General features: G+C 46.5%; 1 protein-coding gene across 1 annotated transcript in view; it reads left to right on the top strand.

Annotated features, from left to right (window-relative positions):
- Dock2 (dedicator of cytokinesis 2) overlaps window positions 1–18815 on the top strand; it is a 408709-nt gene that overhangs the window by 334810 nt on the left and 55084 nt on the right. Inside the window, exons 31-33 of the mRNA XM_048436014.3 lie at window positions 1304–1404; window positions 1499–1557; window positions 13086–13234. Of these exons, the coding sequence (XP_048291971.1) occupies window positions 1304–1404; window positions 1499–1557; window positions 13086–13234 (309 nt within the window). The remainder of the gene's footprint in view (window positions 1–1303; window positions 1405–1498; window positions 1558–13085; window positions 13235–18815) is intronic.

Here is an 18815-nt window from a genome sequence, read left to right on the forward strand (position 1 = left end):
GTAACTCATGGAAAATGGGAACCCCGGCCTGATATTCTCTGAAATTAGACCTCTAGGCCTGTGGAAGGTATGATTTTGAGCAGTCATGACCATGGCAGTGATGGCTATTTGCTGCCTGTGATGGGCCTGCTTGAATCAGAAGGTGGCCGATACCACCGCAGGGCAGTCTCTCTTGCTGCTGGGTCTGTCCTTTTGCTACACAGGACACAAAGACCTAGCGAGCCAGGCATCTTAATACATTTCCCCTTGAGCATCCAAGTTGCTAGGCTCTGCTTTGGTCCAAAAGGATCCAGTTGGATAATGAAAAGGAAACAACAATGAGACCGACAGAGACTAGTAAGCTCTCACTGTGGTCCACACCCGGTAGATACATCATCTCATGCTGCCTTCACTGCAGCCCTCTGCAGTGAGTAACTGGTTCACCCCAACTGGGTCACCCCAACTTTGCAGATGAGTTTGCCGAGGCTCGGTAACATCCAATCTGGACCTTCATCTTCCTGGTCTGTGGCCCATATCTGTATTGTCATCTTCTTGTTCATCCTTCTGAGTACTTTCCATATGTATGTACTGAGTGTTTGTTCAGCTCTGGCTCACCGCCAGCTGGGGGAGCGGATCCACCAGTCTCCTTCCCAGTCAGCAGCAGATTATACGCCTGGAAAACTTACAGCAGCTGAGGCCATACAAGCCGGTAGAAAGGGAATCACCCTCACCGAATGTTTTTTGGTACCCATATCTCTAGGCTTCACTCCCTCCCCATTGAAGGTGCGATGCTGCTGATGGTCCCGGAAGCAGGCTTCAAGATCGTTGAACAGAACGGAAGGCAAATGCAGAGCACTTTAAGTCAGAAGGGATTGCAGGCTGGCTCCTAAGAGTTGTCAGGTTGATCAGGGAGGGTGCTATCGCAGGAAGCTCCGATTTCCCGAGTAGTCTTAACTTTTACACACCTATAATTTCAGGGCAGGAACCAGCTCACCAGTTGGGGTGAGTTATTCGTCTTTCAAAAACCAAATCAACAAAAGCACCACTGCCACAAGAACCCAGCTCTAAAATTCTCCTCCGCCAAGCACATTGTCAGAGAGGGGAAAGGCATGGCCAGCGCCTACAGAAAGCCATTCATTGTCCTTGCTTCGGCCAGGATGTTCATTTCAGAGTCTGTGCCAGTTAGGAAATTGCAGAGCACACAATTAAACTGGCCTCGCCTCTGTCGTCTGCCATCTTCATAAATTATTCACGTCACACCATGTTTAATATGCTTCCCCTCTTTCAGGCCCTCTCCATAGCGGTTCTCCTCTTTCTTTCACAGCTGTGGAACAACTATTTTCATCTGGCAGTGGCTTTTATCACCCAAGACTCTCTGCAGCTGGAGCAGTTCACGCACGCTAAGTACAACAAAATCCTGAATAAGTATGTTGCCTTCTTGGATCTCCTGAGGGGGTGGGCAGGGTGTCATGAAATGCGCTGGAGCGGGGTTTGAAGCCGGTGTTTTTGCTTCTTCTAGGTACGGGGACATGAGACGGCTCATTGGCTTCTCCATCCGTGATATGTGGTATAAGCTTGGTGAGTAGGCGTGCCCGTGCCGGAAAGATGCCTCTGTCTGCTTACAGTGCCTTCTAGAAGACCAACCCCCACCCTATCCTTCCCAGTGAATCTGCCTCTGTGTGATGTTCCTGAAGACCTATGGAGTTAAACAGGAATTTGTAGGAGGGAGGAGAAGGCAGGGCTGCTGTGGGAGTGGTCCGCAAACGTCACGGGGATGCTTGTTGCTGATTGGAGGTCACTGTTCTACATCCTGCTTCTTGTGTGTTATGGCCCCTAAATACATTTGGACCTCACAGGGTGGGAGAATGGATCTTCCCGGGAATGACTCCGGAAGCTGCCCGTGGTCACAGTGAACTGAAGGACTGGCTTGTGGATCATGGTGAAGGGAGAGATGAGAGGGAGGGACTTTGCTGACATTCTGAGTGAGGCATGGACTAAACAGATCCTACAGAAACCCCATAGCGCATCCTTTCTCTTACTGGTCCAGAAACTCGAAGTGGGAAATTGCTTTCTTGAGCTCAGACAACAAGAAGTCTCAGAGTGTAGTTTTCATTCCATAAGCACAGGAGCCATTAATCTTGGTTATGGATCAAATTCTGCATGATAGATAGATGGATGAGTCAGTGAAGCGTGAGGAAGTCCATCTCTGACATTTGGTTTTCTCTTTGACTCTTGTGTACAATTCAGTTGTTTTGCCCTGGGCTTAGTCATTGGCCCTCAGCAGTAGAGGCATTGATAAGGGAATTTGCCTCTTGGCTTTAACCTCTATGACCATCCTGGACTTTGTTTCCCACTTCCCCAGAACTCTTTATGTGTTCTGGCCCCCATCAGATGCTCGGGATAACTTTTAGAGTAAGATCTATCCTCTACTAGGAGGGGGAGTATAGTAAAGTAGGTAGAATACCAGTATGGTTTCTGTGGATGTTGGTGACATCAGACCCCAGCTAAGACCATACACTTAATGATAGGGAAGTCACAAGTTGGCTCATAGAATCTAAAGTAGAGCAAATGACCTAGGCCCAGAACAGACTGTTGTAGGTCTGCTTGGGGCCTTGCCAAGTCATGTATAAGGTAGCATCAAGCAAGAGAATTTAACATCCCTTGGCCTAAGTAAAGGAATTAACACTGTCTCACAAAGCTCCTGTGAAAGTCTTAAGAGAAAGACTGTGGTGAATGTAGCTGTGGAGGTCTGCACACAGAGGTCAACATTTTTATTCCTATTCTTATTCTGGTCCAATAAGATGGAGCCTAATTGGGCTGTGCTGATCCCTTTGTCACCAAATCTCAGTCCAGTATATACAATAAGACTCAAAGAATGGGGTTCAGACAGTCATCTGAAAGAGTGAAGTAGGGAGAGCCCTGTAACCCATAGAGATTCTATAGGGCAGGTACTGTCAACATTCAGAGTAGGATAACCTTTGACTGTAGGGGTCATCCGCCGGTACTGGGTCTGGGCTCTATCCTCTAAGTTGCTGGTGGCATGCTCCCCAGTTGTGGCTATCAAAACCTCTTCAGATATTATGATGTTTCCCATAGGGAATATTTTCTTATCGCGTTCTATATCTGGTAACTTTGGATAAGGACAGGGCTATCAGAAATACTTTGTCTCACTTCTCATTTGTGTTAGGTGCTTTTTGTAACTAGGACCAGAATAGCCAAGACCATTCCTTAATTTGTCTTGTGGTTTCAGAGGCTTCAGCCTACCCATCTTGGCTCTGTGAATTCAGAGCTTTTGATGAACCTCACGGCAGCTCAGGAGTGTGCAACAGAGGCTCCTCAGATCATGGTGGAAAGGAAATGAGTTGGGGGTGGCAAAATACAGTCCCACCCCTACCCTACAGTGACACACAGCCACAGACCTACTTCTTGCCGCCAGGCCCTGCCTCTTAAAGTTTAATTCTCCAGAAAATACTTGACACCAGCTAGAAGTCAAACCTTTAATGCTGGAGCCCGTGTGCAACGTTGTGTGTTCCAAACCTAACGCCATTGCTTTGCAATAGCAAAAAGAAAGAAAACAGAAGGCAATGTAAGTGTGGACACGTGTGAGGGGAAACAAGGGCCCGGAGCAAAGCATTGCTAACCGGCTTCAGCACAAAGCAGCCACCAGTGGCTGCAGCTCCCCAGCTGTTTCCTATCTGGCTAGAATGCAAGCCGATCACTACCACATCTTCCGATTTTTTTTCAAAAGCAGCCAAAAAACCTGGTTCTTTCAAGGCATTTCCCAGTGTGTGAATATCAATGATGACTAATTGAATGTTTTCAAAATATTGCACGCTCCCAGCGAGAGAATGGCTTCCCACTTTGCATACCGTATTCCTACCAACAGAGAGTAGCTGAAGCTGCGGTGGGCCTCTGCTCCCAGCTCCCCACCCCAGGCTCTGTCAGAATCACAGAACAAGGAGCTCCACTTTGTTGGTCGCAAGAGGCTCCACACAGCCTGCTTCTCCTCTGAACATCCTTCACTGCACCGTTTTCCACCCAGAAGATTTTATTTAGATATAGATTATGTTTTGGCAGGGAGTCTTGTACTTCCAATTATGCTGATGAATGAAAAGCTGTTACCAAATATTCCACCTGCTTAGAATCACAGAGCGCCAGAGCTGGACGGGCCCTTTAGAGAGCATACTGTCCAGCATTTTTCAAGCATGTATTTTTAGCTGAGGGCCAATAAAAAGAAGACTCTGTGCTCGATAAGTAAATGGGATAGGAAGCAGAAATATTGTAATTAAAGTGAGCAGGGGATGCAAGTCCTGTTATAAATGGCTTTCTGACTCCCAGTGCAAACCCCTGAGGACAGCTGGGCAAGGGGTTTATAAGACCTGACCTGTGGTTGTACCAGTGAGGAAACTGAGGCTCAGAGAGGAGAAAGGGCTCATGCATAACCACTTAAAGGATTAGAGGTAGGAACCAAACAAGCATGCTGGCAGGAGGGCTTGCTCAGACACATCACAGATTTCCTTGCTACTCAAAATGCCTGAAGAACGAATTAGCACAATTGAAAGGCCTATCTGGGGGTCGCAGGGAAAGAGCCATGGATGGTGACTGCCCTCAGTGATGGTATTTGCTGGGGTGGCAAGGAGCTTCTGAAGAGCAATTGTGAGAACAGAGAGGCCCAGTCTACTCTATGTGTCGAAGGGGGCTAGAGGTGGCCTCTGGCATTGTCGTCTGAATGCTGTATTCCCACACCACCCTGCTAAAGATCTGATCGTGGAGAGCTGCACTGTTGGTCTTCCCTCTATGGCCCCTTGTTCAGACAAATGAGGGCTCCTGCAGGAAACATAAATCAAAGGAAACTGTGCCGAAAGAGCCACCCTTCACCTCTAGGCCAGACTTCTGAGGAAGAAGAAAGCACACCATTCTGAAGGGGTCTTCCTGGTGTGTGTGGGTAGGTGTGCGAGCACACCCATGCACACACGCCCCAGGCTTCCGTTCACTAGTGGCACGGCTACCTTCTTCTTCCTTGTCTCTTTCGGGAATAAGAACAGAAATCCGAGGCAGGGAGGATGAGTGGCTGCCTCGTTGACATCCTCCCCTGTTGCTCCATGGGATTCTGGGGTTAGCACACTAATGAGATTAGCTTGGTAATCCTCACCAGGGCCAAGCTCTGAGTTCATTAGGGACCGATGTGCGGTGAGACCACTGCACAGCTAATGACGGGCTTGAAAGGCCAGCTCATTGAATAGCTGAGCTCTCAGTTGTAGCTTCTGCCGAGGGCTCATGCAGTAGCTCTTCCCTTCCTAGCTGACTGGATCACGATGATGGTTCTGTTTCTGTTTTTAGGATTGAAATTGGTTCAGCTAACAATGTCTCGGAGTAGATGGTGGTCGTGTGACGCGGATCTGTCCCCCAAAGGGAAAAAAGCAACAGCAGAAACATGTTTGTGTGTATTTAGCAAAGTATTTCTTCAAAGAGAGAAATGGGGGTGGAGGAAAGAGGGGAGAGCGGACTCAAAGAGCACAGCACATCATTAGTTTGCTCCTCTTTCTGTCTGGAGAATGACAGGATGGCTGGAGAGGCTGCACTCGTGTTGATGCCTGGAGGACACAGTCACGTGCTAAGGATGGAGATGACACTCCCTTCTTTCTGCCTTCTCAGACTCTCAGCTCGGAACTGACTGTCTTCTGAGATTTTGTTAAGGAAAGAAAATGAGAGCTTTAGGGTTAGCCTTGACAGCCAGATTTTCATGACCCCTCTAACTAATAAATCAGCACATTTGGCTCTCTGATCTCATAGGTCATGTAGCTCTGGCAGGTCAGCTGAAGCAGGACACACCCAAGGCCAGCAACAGATGGTTTGTTAGAGCTACAGTTAGAAGAATTTGTCTTTGTGCCCCAAGCTTAATGTTCTCATGAATCATTTTCCCAAAGAGTTTACATTTTCAAACGACATGAAATAGCCAACTGTTTTCCAGAGAATACTGATAATGAGTAAATCACAGAGCATGTTAGTATTTGAAATTGTGCTTTAATGCCAGCAGCAATCAAGGGACTCAGCATCAGTATCTTCTTCTTATTAGGAAAGTCTGTAGCAGCCGTGTGATTACAGAGAACTAATTGCAAGGCTCATTTCAGACTTGAAGGTTATTTACCAGTCCTTCTGGAAAGAGTATAGGCATGTGTGTGTTCACGCTCGCATGTATGTTGATCTGGAAACAGAGGCATGTGATGAGTTTTTGACGAGGAAGACTACATATTGTTAGGAGCCCAGCCATTTAAGGATTTGTGCCTTTTGTGTTTTAGGGTCCTGGGCCAATACCAATGGTAAAGATTTCTAACACTGGATTTCTGCTGCGCATGGGGTAATGCCCATTTTGCTAAAATGACTTTGCATTTAACCTTCCCACTTTCCCTTGGTTTAATGTCAAGCTGATGTTTTTAACCACCATCATGGGAAAAGAAAAAGACAGTGACTTCTTGACCACGTGTGTGGGCAAGCCTGGGAGAACAACTGGGCCATTTCTTCTTCTATGCCTCCTTCATAACCAAGTGGACTGATAGTGAGAGGGTTGAGGAGAAATAAGGCGTGACTCCTACCCTATAAGGAAGAACCTACTGTTTAGGCGGGGCACTTAGAATATTGCTGCTTAAGGTAAAACAATAGAGTTACAGAGACCATGGGACAAATGTCTCCTAAAGAAGGACAGAGAGTGAGTGTCCCACCTCAGGGCTGAAGTAAAGATGCCGTAAGGCAAGAGTTCCAGGAAGGCGGCCTAAGCAAACACGCTGCTTGGAGTGGGATAACAGGCTGCCCAGAAGAAATACGGAGTGGGGTTAGAGAAGACATCCATCCATCCACACACCATACACTTAATAGCAAACACTGAGCACTGTGATGGGCCATGGTACTTTAAATGGCAAAGGATGTAAGTATTATGATCAAAGTAAGGACTCTCGTGGTGAGGGTATCTTGGGTTATCTAGATGGGCTTATACATTTACAAGGTCCTTGTGTATGAAGAGAGAGGCAGAAAAAAATGAGAACCAGAGAAGTCTGAGGAAGGCCCAATAAGGGTTAAGGTGAGAGATCATAAACCAAGGGATAGAAGGAGACTCTAAATATGACAGGGGAAGGAAATACATTCTCCCTTGGACTTCTGACCCCGGTCATGTGTGTTCTTCCTTGGTGTTTTAGTACAGTAAAACCCATTTTAGACATCTGTTCTCCAGGAGTATGAGAAAATATGTTTGAAGTCATCAGTGGGTTGTGACTTACCACATCAATAATAGGAATCCGGTACAAGCACCTCCTAAAGGGCATGTGATTGAGGTTAAAACTGAATACAGACGAACAACACAGGCCTGGCCTCATTGACTCGGCCATATCACTGAGAAGTCACATATTGGTTGGAATTCTTTGATTCATGTCTGTAGAGATGAAATAGGTGGAAAGTAGAATCTTGAGGCATGCAGAGAGCCTATGAGGGCCACGCAGAGAGAGTGTCATGGACTACTCCAACAAGGAGGAGCCCAAAGCTCTTCTTTCTATAGACCTGTTCTGTCGGAATAGAACGTGAGCTGCAAGTCTTATTTTAAATACAGTTGCACCTATACTAACAGACTATCCAAAGGGCCTGGACATGGGGCTGCCTATAATGCCAGGACTTGGGAGCTGCAGACAGGACGATCAGGAGTTTGATTTAATCTTCAGCTATATAGGCCAGCATGGGCTATAGGAGACCCTGTCCTAAAAGACAAAGGAAGGATAAGAGAAAGAGAGAATTAAAAGGAACAATGAATTAATTTTAACTACACAAATGTACTTTATGATGGAGATTACATTCCAATAAACTCAGCATAAGCTATAAATGTTGTAAGTGGGAAATACATCACCAACCCTCACCCAGCTGAGTAACCCAGCGCCCTGGAGTGTTGGTGACCTTTGCCCCCAGTGGTGAAGCCACCTGGAGTGCAGCTTTCTGTATCTGCCTGACATCAAGAGCGAGGACTGGATTGCACATCACTAGCCTGGACAAAAAGGATCCAAATTCAGAATCCAAAAGGCAGAGCTGGAGATGTAGCTCAGAGGTAGAATGCTTGCCTGGCATCCACAAGGCCCCAGGTTCAAGTCCAGCAGTGAAAAAGAAAATAAAATTTAAGACAATTTCTATGAAATACATTTTGCTTTTGCTTAGTAGTGTTGAAGTTGAATATCCTAAACTTAATCTCATAAACCAGGAATGCTCTCTATTTTATTTAACTTCATATTTCAAAGTTGTATGACTTTTAAGAGATGGTCAGCATAAAACATCCTCAAGGTTTTAAAAAAATTTTATTCTTGGGTAGATTTTTGTATGCTCAGACTACACTGACTCCTGGATAGTCATACCTCAAGTGTTCAAAAAGACAATTGGCTCACAGCATCTACAATGAGCCTTAGGATCCTAAAGAATGCCTAGGAGTTTATTCTCATGAGCACATGGGGTTGGACTCAGAGAGGGGAGTGAGGCTGAGGCCATTGTGAAAGCCCAAGGGAGAAGAGGCAGGATATACTGGAGAAGCCGAGGACAGGCTACGGAGGGAAGGCAGATGCAAGGTATGGATAGGGCACGAAGGGGCCTCCAGCCAATGGCCTGCAGAGTGCAATGCCTTGTACCCGTCTGTGAAGGTGGGCCAGGCAGCGTTCAGCGGGCCCGAGAGCGGTGTGGAGGACCGTGTCACAGCGGTAAAAGAAAACCCATCTGGATCCTGTCCCTAGGTAATTCTTATAATAGAAGTGAATTAAAGTATAAAACAAAAGCCGAGTAGTCTGTAAGTTTCCATGAAAAGGCCCAGTGGTTTTCACATGAAATTTTTTTTTAAGTTCTCCTCTTTCTAGAACCTGATACAGTGCTGAGCTCAAAGGACCACCCCCACCCCCACCCACCGTGCCACCATCTTTATTTAGTATCAAGGCTCCTGGGTGCCCTCAGGTCCCAGACATTGAAAAGTCCCATGTTTTTGTGTTTCTATTCACCCGTTTAACCTCCTACTATGTACCATGTGTTTCTAGAGGTCCGGGGAGGTTGAGTGATAGCCACGTACCACAAATCCATGAAGTGGAAGGAATGAGAGCTGACCATGGGAGTCAGCGTCAGAGACTCCATAGACCCGAGGGAAGCAGGGCCAGGCACCTCCCAGGGCTGCTGGGATGGTTTTCCAGGCTGAAGCTGAAAGGATAGCCAGCTATCCTCACTTTTCTCCCTTAGAACACAGGGATGTTTTCTTGATTTGGAAGTCCCCAGGAGGTCTACCGGACTCTGAAATCCAAGATGTCATAACTTGACCTTGTTGTTGTACATGTCAGGGTCTGTGGCAACATGTAGTGAGCCACATAGTCTGCCCCTTCTGTCCTGTAGTAGCCTCACGGGATCAGCAACCTGTCCAGCTCCCTTCTAAAATTCCCAACGATTTCCTATCTTCCTTTCCTTACCCATCCTCCTAGTGACCTCAGATCCTCTGTGTTCAGTTGCCAGTCTTTCCTGAAGGAATGAGATGAGCAACTCAGATGGGAACACACAGGGCCCCTTTGCATCCACACAGGTAGACATTCCCTGAACTCTCAGAACTGGATCCTCCCAGTACCCAGCCCTGCTACACCTGGAGTTAACCTACTGGCTCTCTGGCATTTTCAATGCTATTTTTAATTGCTATCTTTCCAGTATCTATTATATATATATAAAAAAACCTCTCAAACCAATCCCTCTCTTTCCTCCCCCCATACAGCAGCAGGTGTGTTTCTTGAACGAGAATTCTTCTCTTCCAAATGAGTTTCTATTCAATTAGTTACAAATGTGTTCTCTCTGTGAGCTTGTGTGCGTATGCACATAAAGATATACAAATCCATGCGCTCCTTTGGCTATTTAGATGAGAATTCTAATGTGCTGATTTTTTTTTTGTATAAAGGAATAATATTTCTTTGGGGAACAATGTTAAGTGTCTTTGCAATCGGGGTGTATTTAAAGATCAGCATCTCTTTTCTCTTCTTTCCCCATTCTCCCAAATACCTCAACAGACTACAGAGAAAATAGGTCAAAAATACCAAAAAATATTCCTAGTCTACAGTGTCTCCATCCTTCATTTGAAAGCGTTTTAAAGATCTCCCTATCGCCCCAGCACCCTCTGATATTCTACAGGCCTTCGTTGCATAAGCAAACATCCCCGTCCGCCGTTGCTTATCTGACAGCTCCAATTTACCTTCTGCCTAATATTGTACTCGACTTTGAATTTTAAAACCCTCCTGTTGTTTGAAAAAGATCTTGAAGGACAAAGTCAGAAGCCGGTGTTAGCGACTACTACAAACCAGGAGGAAGAAGTACGAGTATTGTCCTTTTGTCTGTTTGAGCCAAAGTAAGGAATTGAGGTTCGAGTTTAATCCAAATGCCTTCAGTGATAGAGCCGATCGCCCAGAAAAGCATTTTTGTGCCGTTCAACTCAGCCTGACTTCCTCATTTACTTCCCATAACTGCAGGTTTCTTCGGATGATGCCTTTCCCCCATGGATTTGGGGGGAAATCCTCCAACATGGCAGTTAAGGTTGAATGAGAATTGATTTTCAATGACCTTTCCCCTCAGCTTCTTTTCCCACTTTAATCGAAAGAAGCCGTGCCAGAATGCACACGGTGCCGCCTGAATTTCTATATCCTCAGGAGCCCTTTGCCCCGTGTCCTTCCTCACAGTGGAGGAAACCAGGCAGGCTCCTGTGTCATAGAGTGCAAGGGGAAAGAGAGGCCACTACCGATGGCATGGGCATAATGTCAGCTTCAAGAGGGCCATCGCTGGGATTTGTCTACCGTCACTCCATGGGGACTCTGCAGTTCCTAGGTGCTAATTTTCCTTCTTCACCTCTGGGATGGCATCCCGTTTTGGGGCACTTACTGAGCTCTGCTCAACAGGCTGCTTTCTGTGGTTCATTCTGAGAAAGCATCATGGTGGCAATAGGTAATGCTCTGTGACATATGTCATGTACCATGCTTTGACCTGGCAGCTCACTGAATAACGGCTTTTTTGTAAGGGGGGGAATATGAATATAAGTGTGCCCACATGGTATGGCATACATGTGGAGGCCCAAGGACTACTTTAGGTACTACTTTAGTTGGTCCCCACCCTCTACCATGTTTGAGATAGATCTCTTTATTATACTTCTATCACTTATACCAGACTGGCTCGTCTGCCAGTTTCTAGACTTCTCTTATTTTGTCTTCCCATCTCCTCACAGTATCGCTGAGGTCATATACACTTGTGCTACATGTCCAATCTATTATTACATTTTTTACATACCACTCCCAGTCCCCCACCTCACTACCTCCCCCCACCTTTCCCTACCCCCACCCACTCCACAGAGAGGGTAAGGCCTCCCCTGGGAAGTCAGCAAAGTTTGCCCCATCATCTTGTGGAGGCAGGACCAAGCCCCGCCCCCCCACCATGCCTAGCCTGAGCAAGGTGTCTCTCCACAGAGAATGAGCTCCACAAAGTCAGTTCATGCTTTAATTAGGGTTAGATCCTGGTCCCACTGCCAGTGACCCCACATACTATTCAAGCCCCACCATTGTCACCTATATTCAGGGGGGCTAATTCGATCCTATGTAGGTTTCCCAACTGTCAGTCTAGAGTCAGTGAGTTCCCACATAGGAACTTAAGGGAATACATGTCTGACTCTTACATGGGCTCTGGGGATTCAAACTCAGGTCCTCCTGCTTCGGCAGTAAGCCCTTTTACCCACTGAACCATCTCTCTAGTCCATGATTCATTTATTCTTAAAAATGACTTTATGATATGAGTACTATTGTTAAGCTGTAGGTAAGGACATGGAGTCCGCAAGAGGTGAGACATTCTTGCTCAGCATCGCACATTGAATTGATACAATTCCATTTACAACTTGGGGTTGTCAGGCTCCGGAACTGGTGCCCTTAGGCGTTTCGTTTGTCATGGGGTGCTGAATCTGCCTGGCCCTGTGCCAAGTGCACACAGACACGATCCCACATGTCTTCTCCAGCGCTGAGTTTGCTCAGCCTTTTGCGAGACACACGTCCACGTCAAATAGCTAGTGGCCGAGCAGCCAGGCAAAGCGTTTTCCTCAGTGGATAGACGCTGCCTGGGTTTTGAATCTGTTCTCCATTCAGGCCTGCCAAGATGGTAAGAACAGGGACAGGTTTCTGCCCTAGTGGAGTTCAGTACAGCAAGCAGGTGTCAATCAAATGAGTCTATAAGTAAGGACGTTTCACAGTTGGGTGAAAGGATGGGGACGGGCAGTTGGTATCTGTCTAGCTGGGGTGGAGGATGAAAAGCAGGGGTGGGGTGTGTGCCTGTATTCCTGTGTTGGGGCTAAGATGGGAGCCACCCAGGGGAAACGGGATGAAGGAGAAGAGCAGGAAGCAGGCAGGGAAAGCATCCTCAAGGAAGGCCTTGGAGCTACAGAAGCCAGGCAGGCACATGGCACTGGAGCCAAGCTAGCGTGGCTAAACTGCAGACCAAAAGGGCATGCCCTGTAATGAGGCAGAAGGCGTCAGAGGTTCATCTGCCCGAAAGTGCTGTTTTAAATCCCCCTAACCAAGCTATTCTGCAGCTTCTTAGGAGAGACGTGCTCTTCTTGTTTCATAGAGCCCACTGTTAGAAACTTTTTATCCAGACCTCAGAAGCACGGCTTACGATGCAGACAGATTTAATTTCAAACACGCTTGCACACCCACCACCCTCGCTTCTCTTCAGTTAGGGCTACGTGTTACAGAGACATGATGCAGGTGGAAGCCCTCGCAAACACTGATGCACTTAAATGTGCCATTGCTCTCAGCCTTCCCAAACACTGAAGCACTTACCCGTGCCCTCGCTATCAGCCTTCATATGCTATTGGCCTTCATAAAGGGGGGTCGTTTGGGATGATGCGTGTTCCTCTCTTGGCATGCCAGCCTATACATAATGTTCAAAGCTGCCTGGCTTCTGGTAAACAGCTCTAGAAAAGTTAACTCCTGTTTTGACTTTCCTCCTCCTTTCTTCCCTTCCCCAGCTTCTGGGAGCAGGACCTGTCTGTCCATCGTGGAACTGTTTCATGTGCCCCTGTCCCTCTTCTTTTGCAGGCCAGAACAAAATCTGCTTCATCCCTGGCATGGTGGGACCCATATTAGAGATGACACTTATCCCTGAGGCTGAGCTCAGGAAAGCTACCATCCCAATCTTCTTCGACATGATGCTGTGTGAATATCAAAGGACTGGGGCTTTCAAAAAGGTAAAAAAAAAAAAAAAAAAAAGAGAGAGAAAGAAATCAAAGCTGGAAATTCACGCCAGCATCCCTAACTTTCGGCCCATTTTCCCACAATGATACCCTCGTTCCAGCTGCCGGTGCTTCATTCGGAGGCTTCAGTAGGACAGGGGCATTATTCGTGTGCTCAGAATGAGCTGGCCGATCACATTTGGTCAATTCTCTCACAGTTTCTGCCTGAGGCCAAGATGAAAACGCACTCGTTTGCTCTGTTCTTGTTCCATCCCATTCTCGAGATGCGGGAACCTTACTTCCGGACCCAGCGACTGCCTAAACAGGCGTCTTAGGTACCGCTCCTGCCATATCACGCTCGCTGCTAACCTTGTCTGGCACTTCATTTTCCTGAATGACTTTGAAAATCTGTATTATCGAGAGGAAAAAAAAAATTCCTATTAGCCAAGTGTCACACTCAGCCTGTACTTCAAAGTAGACAGCAAACAAAGTTAGAGGCCTGCCACTCAAGAGGCCTTTGTGTTTCAGGCCCTCAAGGTTTCCTTCAGCATGTCAGCCAGAACCCATGTAAAATGCAGGAACTCTTAGGCAAGTATTTTCCAATGAATGGGGTAGGGGACATGATCAAGGCCAAATGAATGGTTCTAGAAGTCTGGGCAGGAGTAGAAATTGTCCGTGCCCATAGCAGTGCCTAAAGCATTTAGTCACTTCCTTGTTTAGGCAGGTTGCTGCCGAAGCCACTGCGAGGCGGCCTGAGTACCTTCCCTTACGTTTTGATGACTTTCCATGAGCTCCACCCTCTCATCCAGTTGGAGCTCTATGTTCTGCACCTTCACCCAGGATTTCTGCCTCTTGCTTCAAGCCCTATCTTGCCTCCAAAGAATCCTGCTTGAAAGACTTCTGTTAAAGACATATTCCAAACTCCCTTAGTCCTTGGATGAACCATATTTCTTTCTTTTTCCATCTGAAAGGTTTTTTAAAATTATTTTTATTTTTTTTATTGAGCTATATATTTTTCTCTGTTCTCCTCCCTTCCTCCCCTTTTCCTTCTTCCCTCTTCCATGGTCCCTATGCTTCCAATTCATTCAGGAAATCTTGTCTTTTTCTTCTTCCCAAGTAGATGAGATCCATGTATGTCTCTCTTGGGGTCCTCTTTGTTGTCTAGGTTGGGGATTGTGAATTGTAGGCTGGTTTTTCTTTGTTTTATGTCTAAAAGTCACTTATAATACTTGTATGTATGATATTTGTCTTTCTGGGTCTGGGTTACCTCATTCAATATGATGTTTTCTAGATCCATCTATTTGCCCACAAATTTCAAGGTGTCATAATGTTTTCTGCTGTGTAGTACTCCATTGTGTAAATGTACCACATTCTCCTTATCCATTCTTTGGCTGAGGGGCATTTCGGTTGTTTCCAGGTTCTGGCTATAACAAACAATGCTGCTATGAACATAGTTGAGCACATGTCCTTGTGGTATGATTGAGCATCCTTTGGGTATATACCCCAAAGTGGTATTGCTGGGTCTTGGAGGTAGATTGTTTCCTATTTTTCTGAGAAATCACCATACTGACATCCTGTACCAGCTAGCACTCCCACCAGAAATGGAGGGGTGTTCCCTTTACCCCACATCCCCTCCAGCATAAATTGTCATCTGTATTTTTGATCTTTTCCATTCTTACAGGTGTAAGATGGAATCTCAGAGTTGTTTTGATTTGTATTTCTCTGATGGCTAAGGATGTTGAACATTTCCTTAAGTGTCTTTCAGCCATTTTAGATTCCTTTGTTGAGAGTTTTCTGTTTAGGTCTGTACCCCATTTTTTAAATTGGATTATTTATTCTTTTAATGATCAATTTCTTGAGTTCTTTGTGTATTTTGGAGATAAGACCTCTGTCTAATGTGGGGTTAGTAAAGATCTTTTCCCATTCTATAGGCTATCGTTTTATCTTGTTGACCATGTCCTTTGCTTTACAGAAGCTTCTCAGTTTCAGGAGATCCCATTTATTGTTTCTCTCTGTGTCTGCGCTACTAGGGTTATATTTAGGAAATGTTGCCTGAGGCAATGAGAGATGAACCATATTTCTCCCACCCTTCACTGTCTCATTGTTTCTCAGGTTCCTGTCCATCAGAGGCCATGCCTGGCAGCTGGTATTGCAGCTCCACGTCCTCATCCCTACCCTCACTCTCTCTGGCTGGCTCTTGAGTTTGCCAGCCATTCCCTCCATTCCAGTCTCCACTGACCCTGCTCTCCAGCTATCTCCATAGCTACCCTGGATGGCTTTGCCCTGCAGGATATTCTTTTTTTTTAAATATTTATTTATTTATTTGTTTATTTATTATGTATGCAATATTCTGTCTGTGTGTATGCCTGCAGGCCAGAAGAGGCCACCAGACCCCATTACAGATGGTTGTGAGCCACCATATGGTTGCTGGGAATTGAACTCAGGACCTTTGGAAGAGCAGGCAATGCTCTTAACCTCTGAGCCATCTCTCCAGCCCCCTGCAGGATATTCTTTATGTATTTCTTCTGCCTGCTCCTTCACTACTTCATTCTAAACTTTGACTGGTCCTTAAGGATGTGTCCCAGTTGCCATGTCCTTCAAGAGAGAGATCTTTGCCTCCCTGTTTGTCATTTTGTGTTTTGAGGCATTGACTATTGTTTTTGCCTGTGGTTATTTCTTTGTAAATATTGGGCTCTTCCTCAACCTCACCTAATCAGAATGGTAGTGATGGCCAGGACAGACACTAACAGTGTTCACAGTGTGGCAGACATGGTGCGCACCTTTGTTTCATTCATGTGGTCTCTCTTCTTACCTTTGAGATTGGTAACACCAATGCCCACCTTACAGAAATAAGAGAAGTGAACTTTTACTGGTAGCTGGTGTCTCAACTGGATGTGTCCAGATTCTTACTGTTTTAACCAAGAAATTGAAATATGGACACACAGAGATGGCCAGGGATCAGAGAAACAATTCCACAGCAAATGAATAATACAGATCAGATACACGGTCAAGAGTGACTGCAGGTCACAACAGTGTATGAGTACCAAGGCATGGCATGGCTCATGTTTGGGGCTTCCCCTCTTAGGGGCTAGAGTAAGGGGGGCCTGATTACTAAGGTGTATAGTTTGGGTGCTTTTCTATTTTGATGGACAGATTAGAGTTATATCTTTCTACTCTGCCTGTCCCTTCCCAAGAAACATCTGATTTTAATCATATTCATTTCTAATTATGTATAGATGTAAAATGGTAAATAGGAATTGTTCCCTCAAAGTTCACCTGTAGAATGGTTTGTCTCCCTGTGCAGGCAGCTCAAACCAGTGTAGTCTGGATGAAGCCCCTCCCTTCCTACCAAGGTACGGCTGAGAATATATTTGAATAGAAACTATCTACAAAAGGGTTGTTAGGGAAGCATTACATTTTTCAGAGTGGAGTGTGTGTGTGTACCTTGGTATAGGTGGAAGTCCTAGATTGCTATGTACATTGTTAGGAGAGGCGTGTGTGTGTGTGTGTGTGTGTGTGTGTGTGTGTGTGTGTGTGTGTTACACTCAAGTGGAGATCTTAGGTATATGCATATATCCCACACTAAGTGGAGTCCCAGCCTGCTAAACTATTCTCTATGCTTACCTGCCCCAGAAAACACACATCCACACATTTAGACTATGGCAAGGCAGAGCTTACAATACACAGGTTAGCATGATTCCCAAACCCATGCTCTGCCCATTGAGTATCCACCCACCAGTATTTTCTAGTAAACTCCAGCTGAAGGAATGAAAGATAGTCTTTAGGGCAGTTCTTCCTCTAGAGCATTCCATGGAACTCTAGTCCAGCAATATCCTCCAAGGACAAATGTTGCCAGTGAAAGGCTGTAGGGGGCACTGCTGTGCGTTGTAATCCTCTTGGAGATTCCTGGTGCACACCAACCAGGAGCTGACTCATGGCATGACTAACAGGGCCTGTTTGATTTCTCAGGTTCACTCATGCAAGACATATCTATTGTGTCTGTCATCCTTCCAAATCCAGCTCTGGAAAGAGTGATTCCTTAAGGGCCAGGGGACTCGCTTGCTGCTCCGGTACCTTCTTCATAAGCAGATACTCCAAATGCCCCTTGGGAATACCCGTAGCTCCCAGTTGCCAGAAGGACAAGTTTCCCCTTTGTAGTTAGCCTGAGAAGAAATCAGGCAGGGGAGTGCAGATGGAGAAAAGACCTCCACTTTATCCTTTGGACTGGAGCAGCCTAGAGACGAGAGCCCAGAGTGAGGATCTGAAGACAATTTAGGATCTACTGCCATTTAAGGAAGATGGGTCTATGAAGCTTGGGGACACCTGAAGGCACATGCCATTACATGAAAAGCCATCCTGCTTCCCTTCAGGGCGGTACCTCCCACCAGCTGACACCTTGGAAGAGGTCCTGCACATGGGTGTATAGGAGAAGCATCCCTGTACCTAATGGCATGCCGTGTGCTAAACAAGATCTTGTGGCTGTCTGATTGAGACCTCATTGTAAGCCTAGTTCCCAATTGCTTCTCCTTGCTGCTCCCTTATCAAAAGAGACAGGACAATCAGACTGACTAATGGGGCAGGTGCCCTTGTGCAAACTATCAGGAATGTTTGATGGGGACTCAGCTGGGAGAGGAATTGGCCCAGGCGCATGGCTGTGGGCTCAGAGCAAGTGACTGTGGAAAGCTGTCCTCTGCAAAGGAGGCAGACAAGGCCCTGGTGAGTTCCCAAGCAGCCATGGTAGCCCCCTACCGCCCCGAAAAGAAACAGAACCCAGATTGAGGTCTAGAATGTAGGAGCTCTCCTGTGTAAACCAGCCTAAGAGCATCATTGTCTAACAGTCTGAGAGGAGAGAACCTCCTGCCCCTCTTAGAGAACCAGCTTTCCCAGAGGAGCTAGGAGAACGGGAATGGAAAGGAGACTGACCTGGGCCTCTGCTCCCAGTTCATAGCAGGCTTTCTGGTCTAGAACGACTTGCCTAGTCCTTCTATGGGTTCTTCCTTTGCTTAATTGACAGAAGAGATCCTAGATAGCTCAAGCCCTAGACTTCAGTAAAGGCTATACTGCTTCCGGGGGGCCATGGTTCATCTACAGAGACCAAGATTGGCCCAAGGGTATTATAATAGGCTTGACTGGAGTGAACTCTGAGTGGCTCAGTTGGCTGGGGGTTGGGAGAGAGCAAAGCCCAGGGGAGAGACCTCTCTCTCTCTCTCTCTCTCTCTCTCTCTCTCTCTCTCTCTCTCTCTCTCTCCCTCTCTCTCTCTCTCCCCTCTCTCTCCTCTGTAATTCCTTGGTCACCTCAAGGCTAGATTGTCCTGTCTCCTCCTCTAGCCCAAATCCATAATCCCATAGGCATTATGGTGTTCTCTTTATAAGGGCTTCCTTCCTCCCCAGACCATTTCAGGACTCCATCATTGTCTAGGATGGGATGCCCCCTCCCTGGTATACTCTGTGAATCTTTTGGTGGGGAGGAAATGTGAATAAGAAGGGCCTTGGATTGGTCTCACCATGGCTGCTATGGCAGGAGGTGCCATTCCCCTGTGGGAGGAAAACTCGTTGAGTCCTGACAGTGAGGTACAGTCCTAATACTTACCTCCCC

The sequence above is a fragment of the Myodes glareolus genome, chromosome 9, assembly GCF_982192425.1.
Source record: "Myodes glareolus chromosome 9, mMyoGla1.1, whole genome shotgun sequence".
NCBI classification, from domain to species: domain Eukaryota; kingdom Metazoa; phylum Chordata; class Mammalia; order Rodentia; family Cricetidae; genus Myodes; species Myodes glareolus.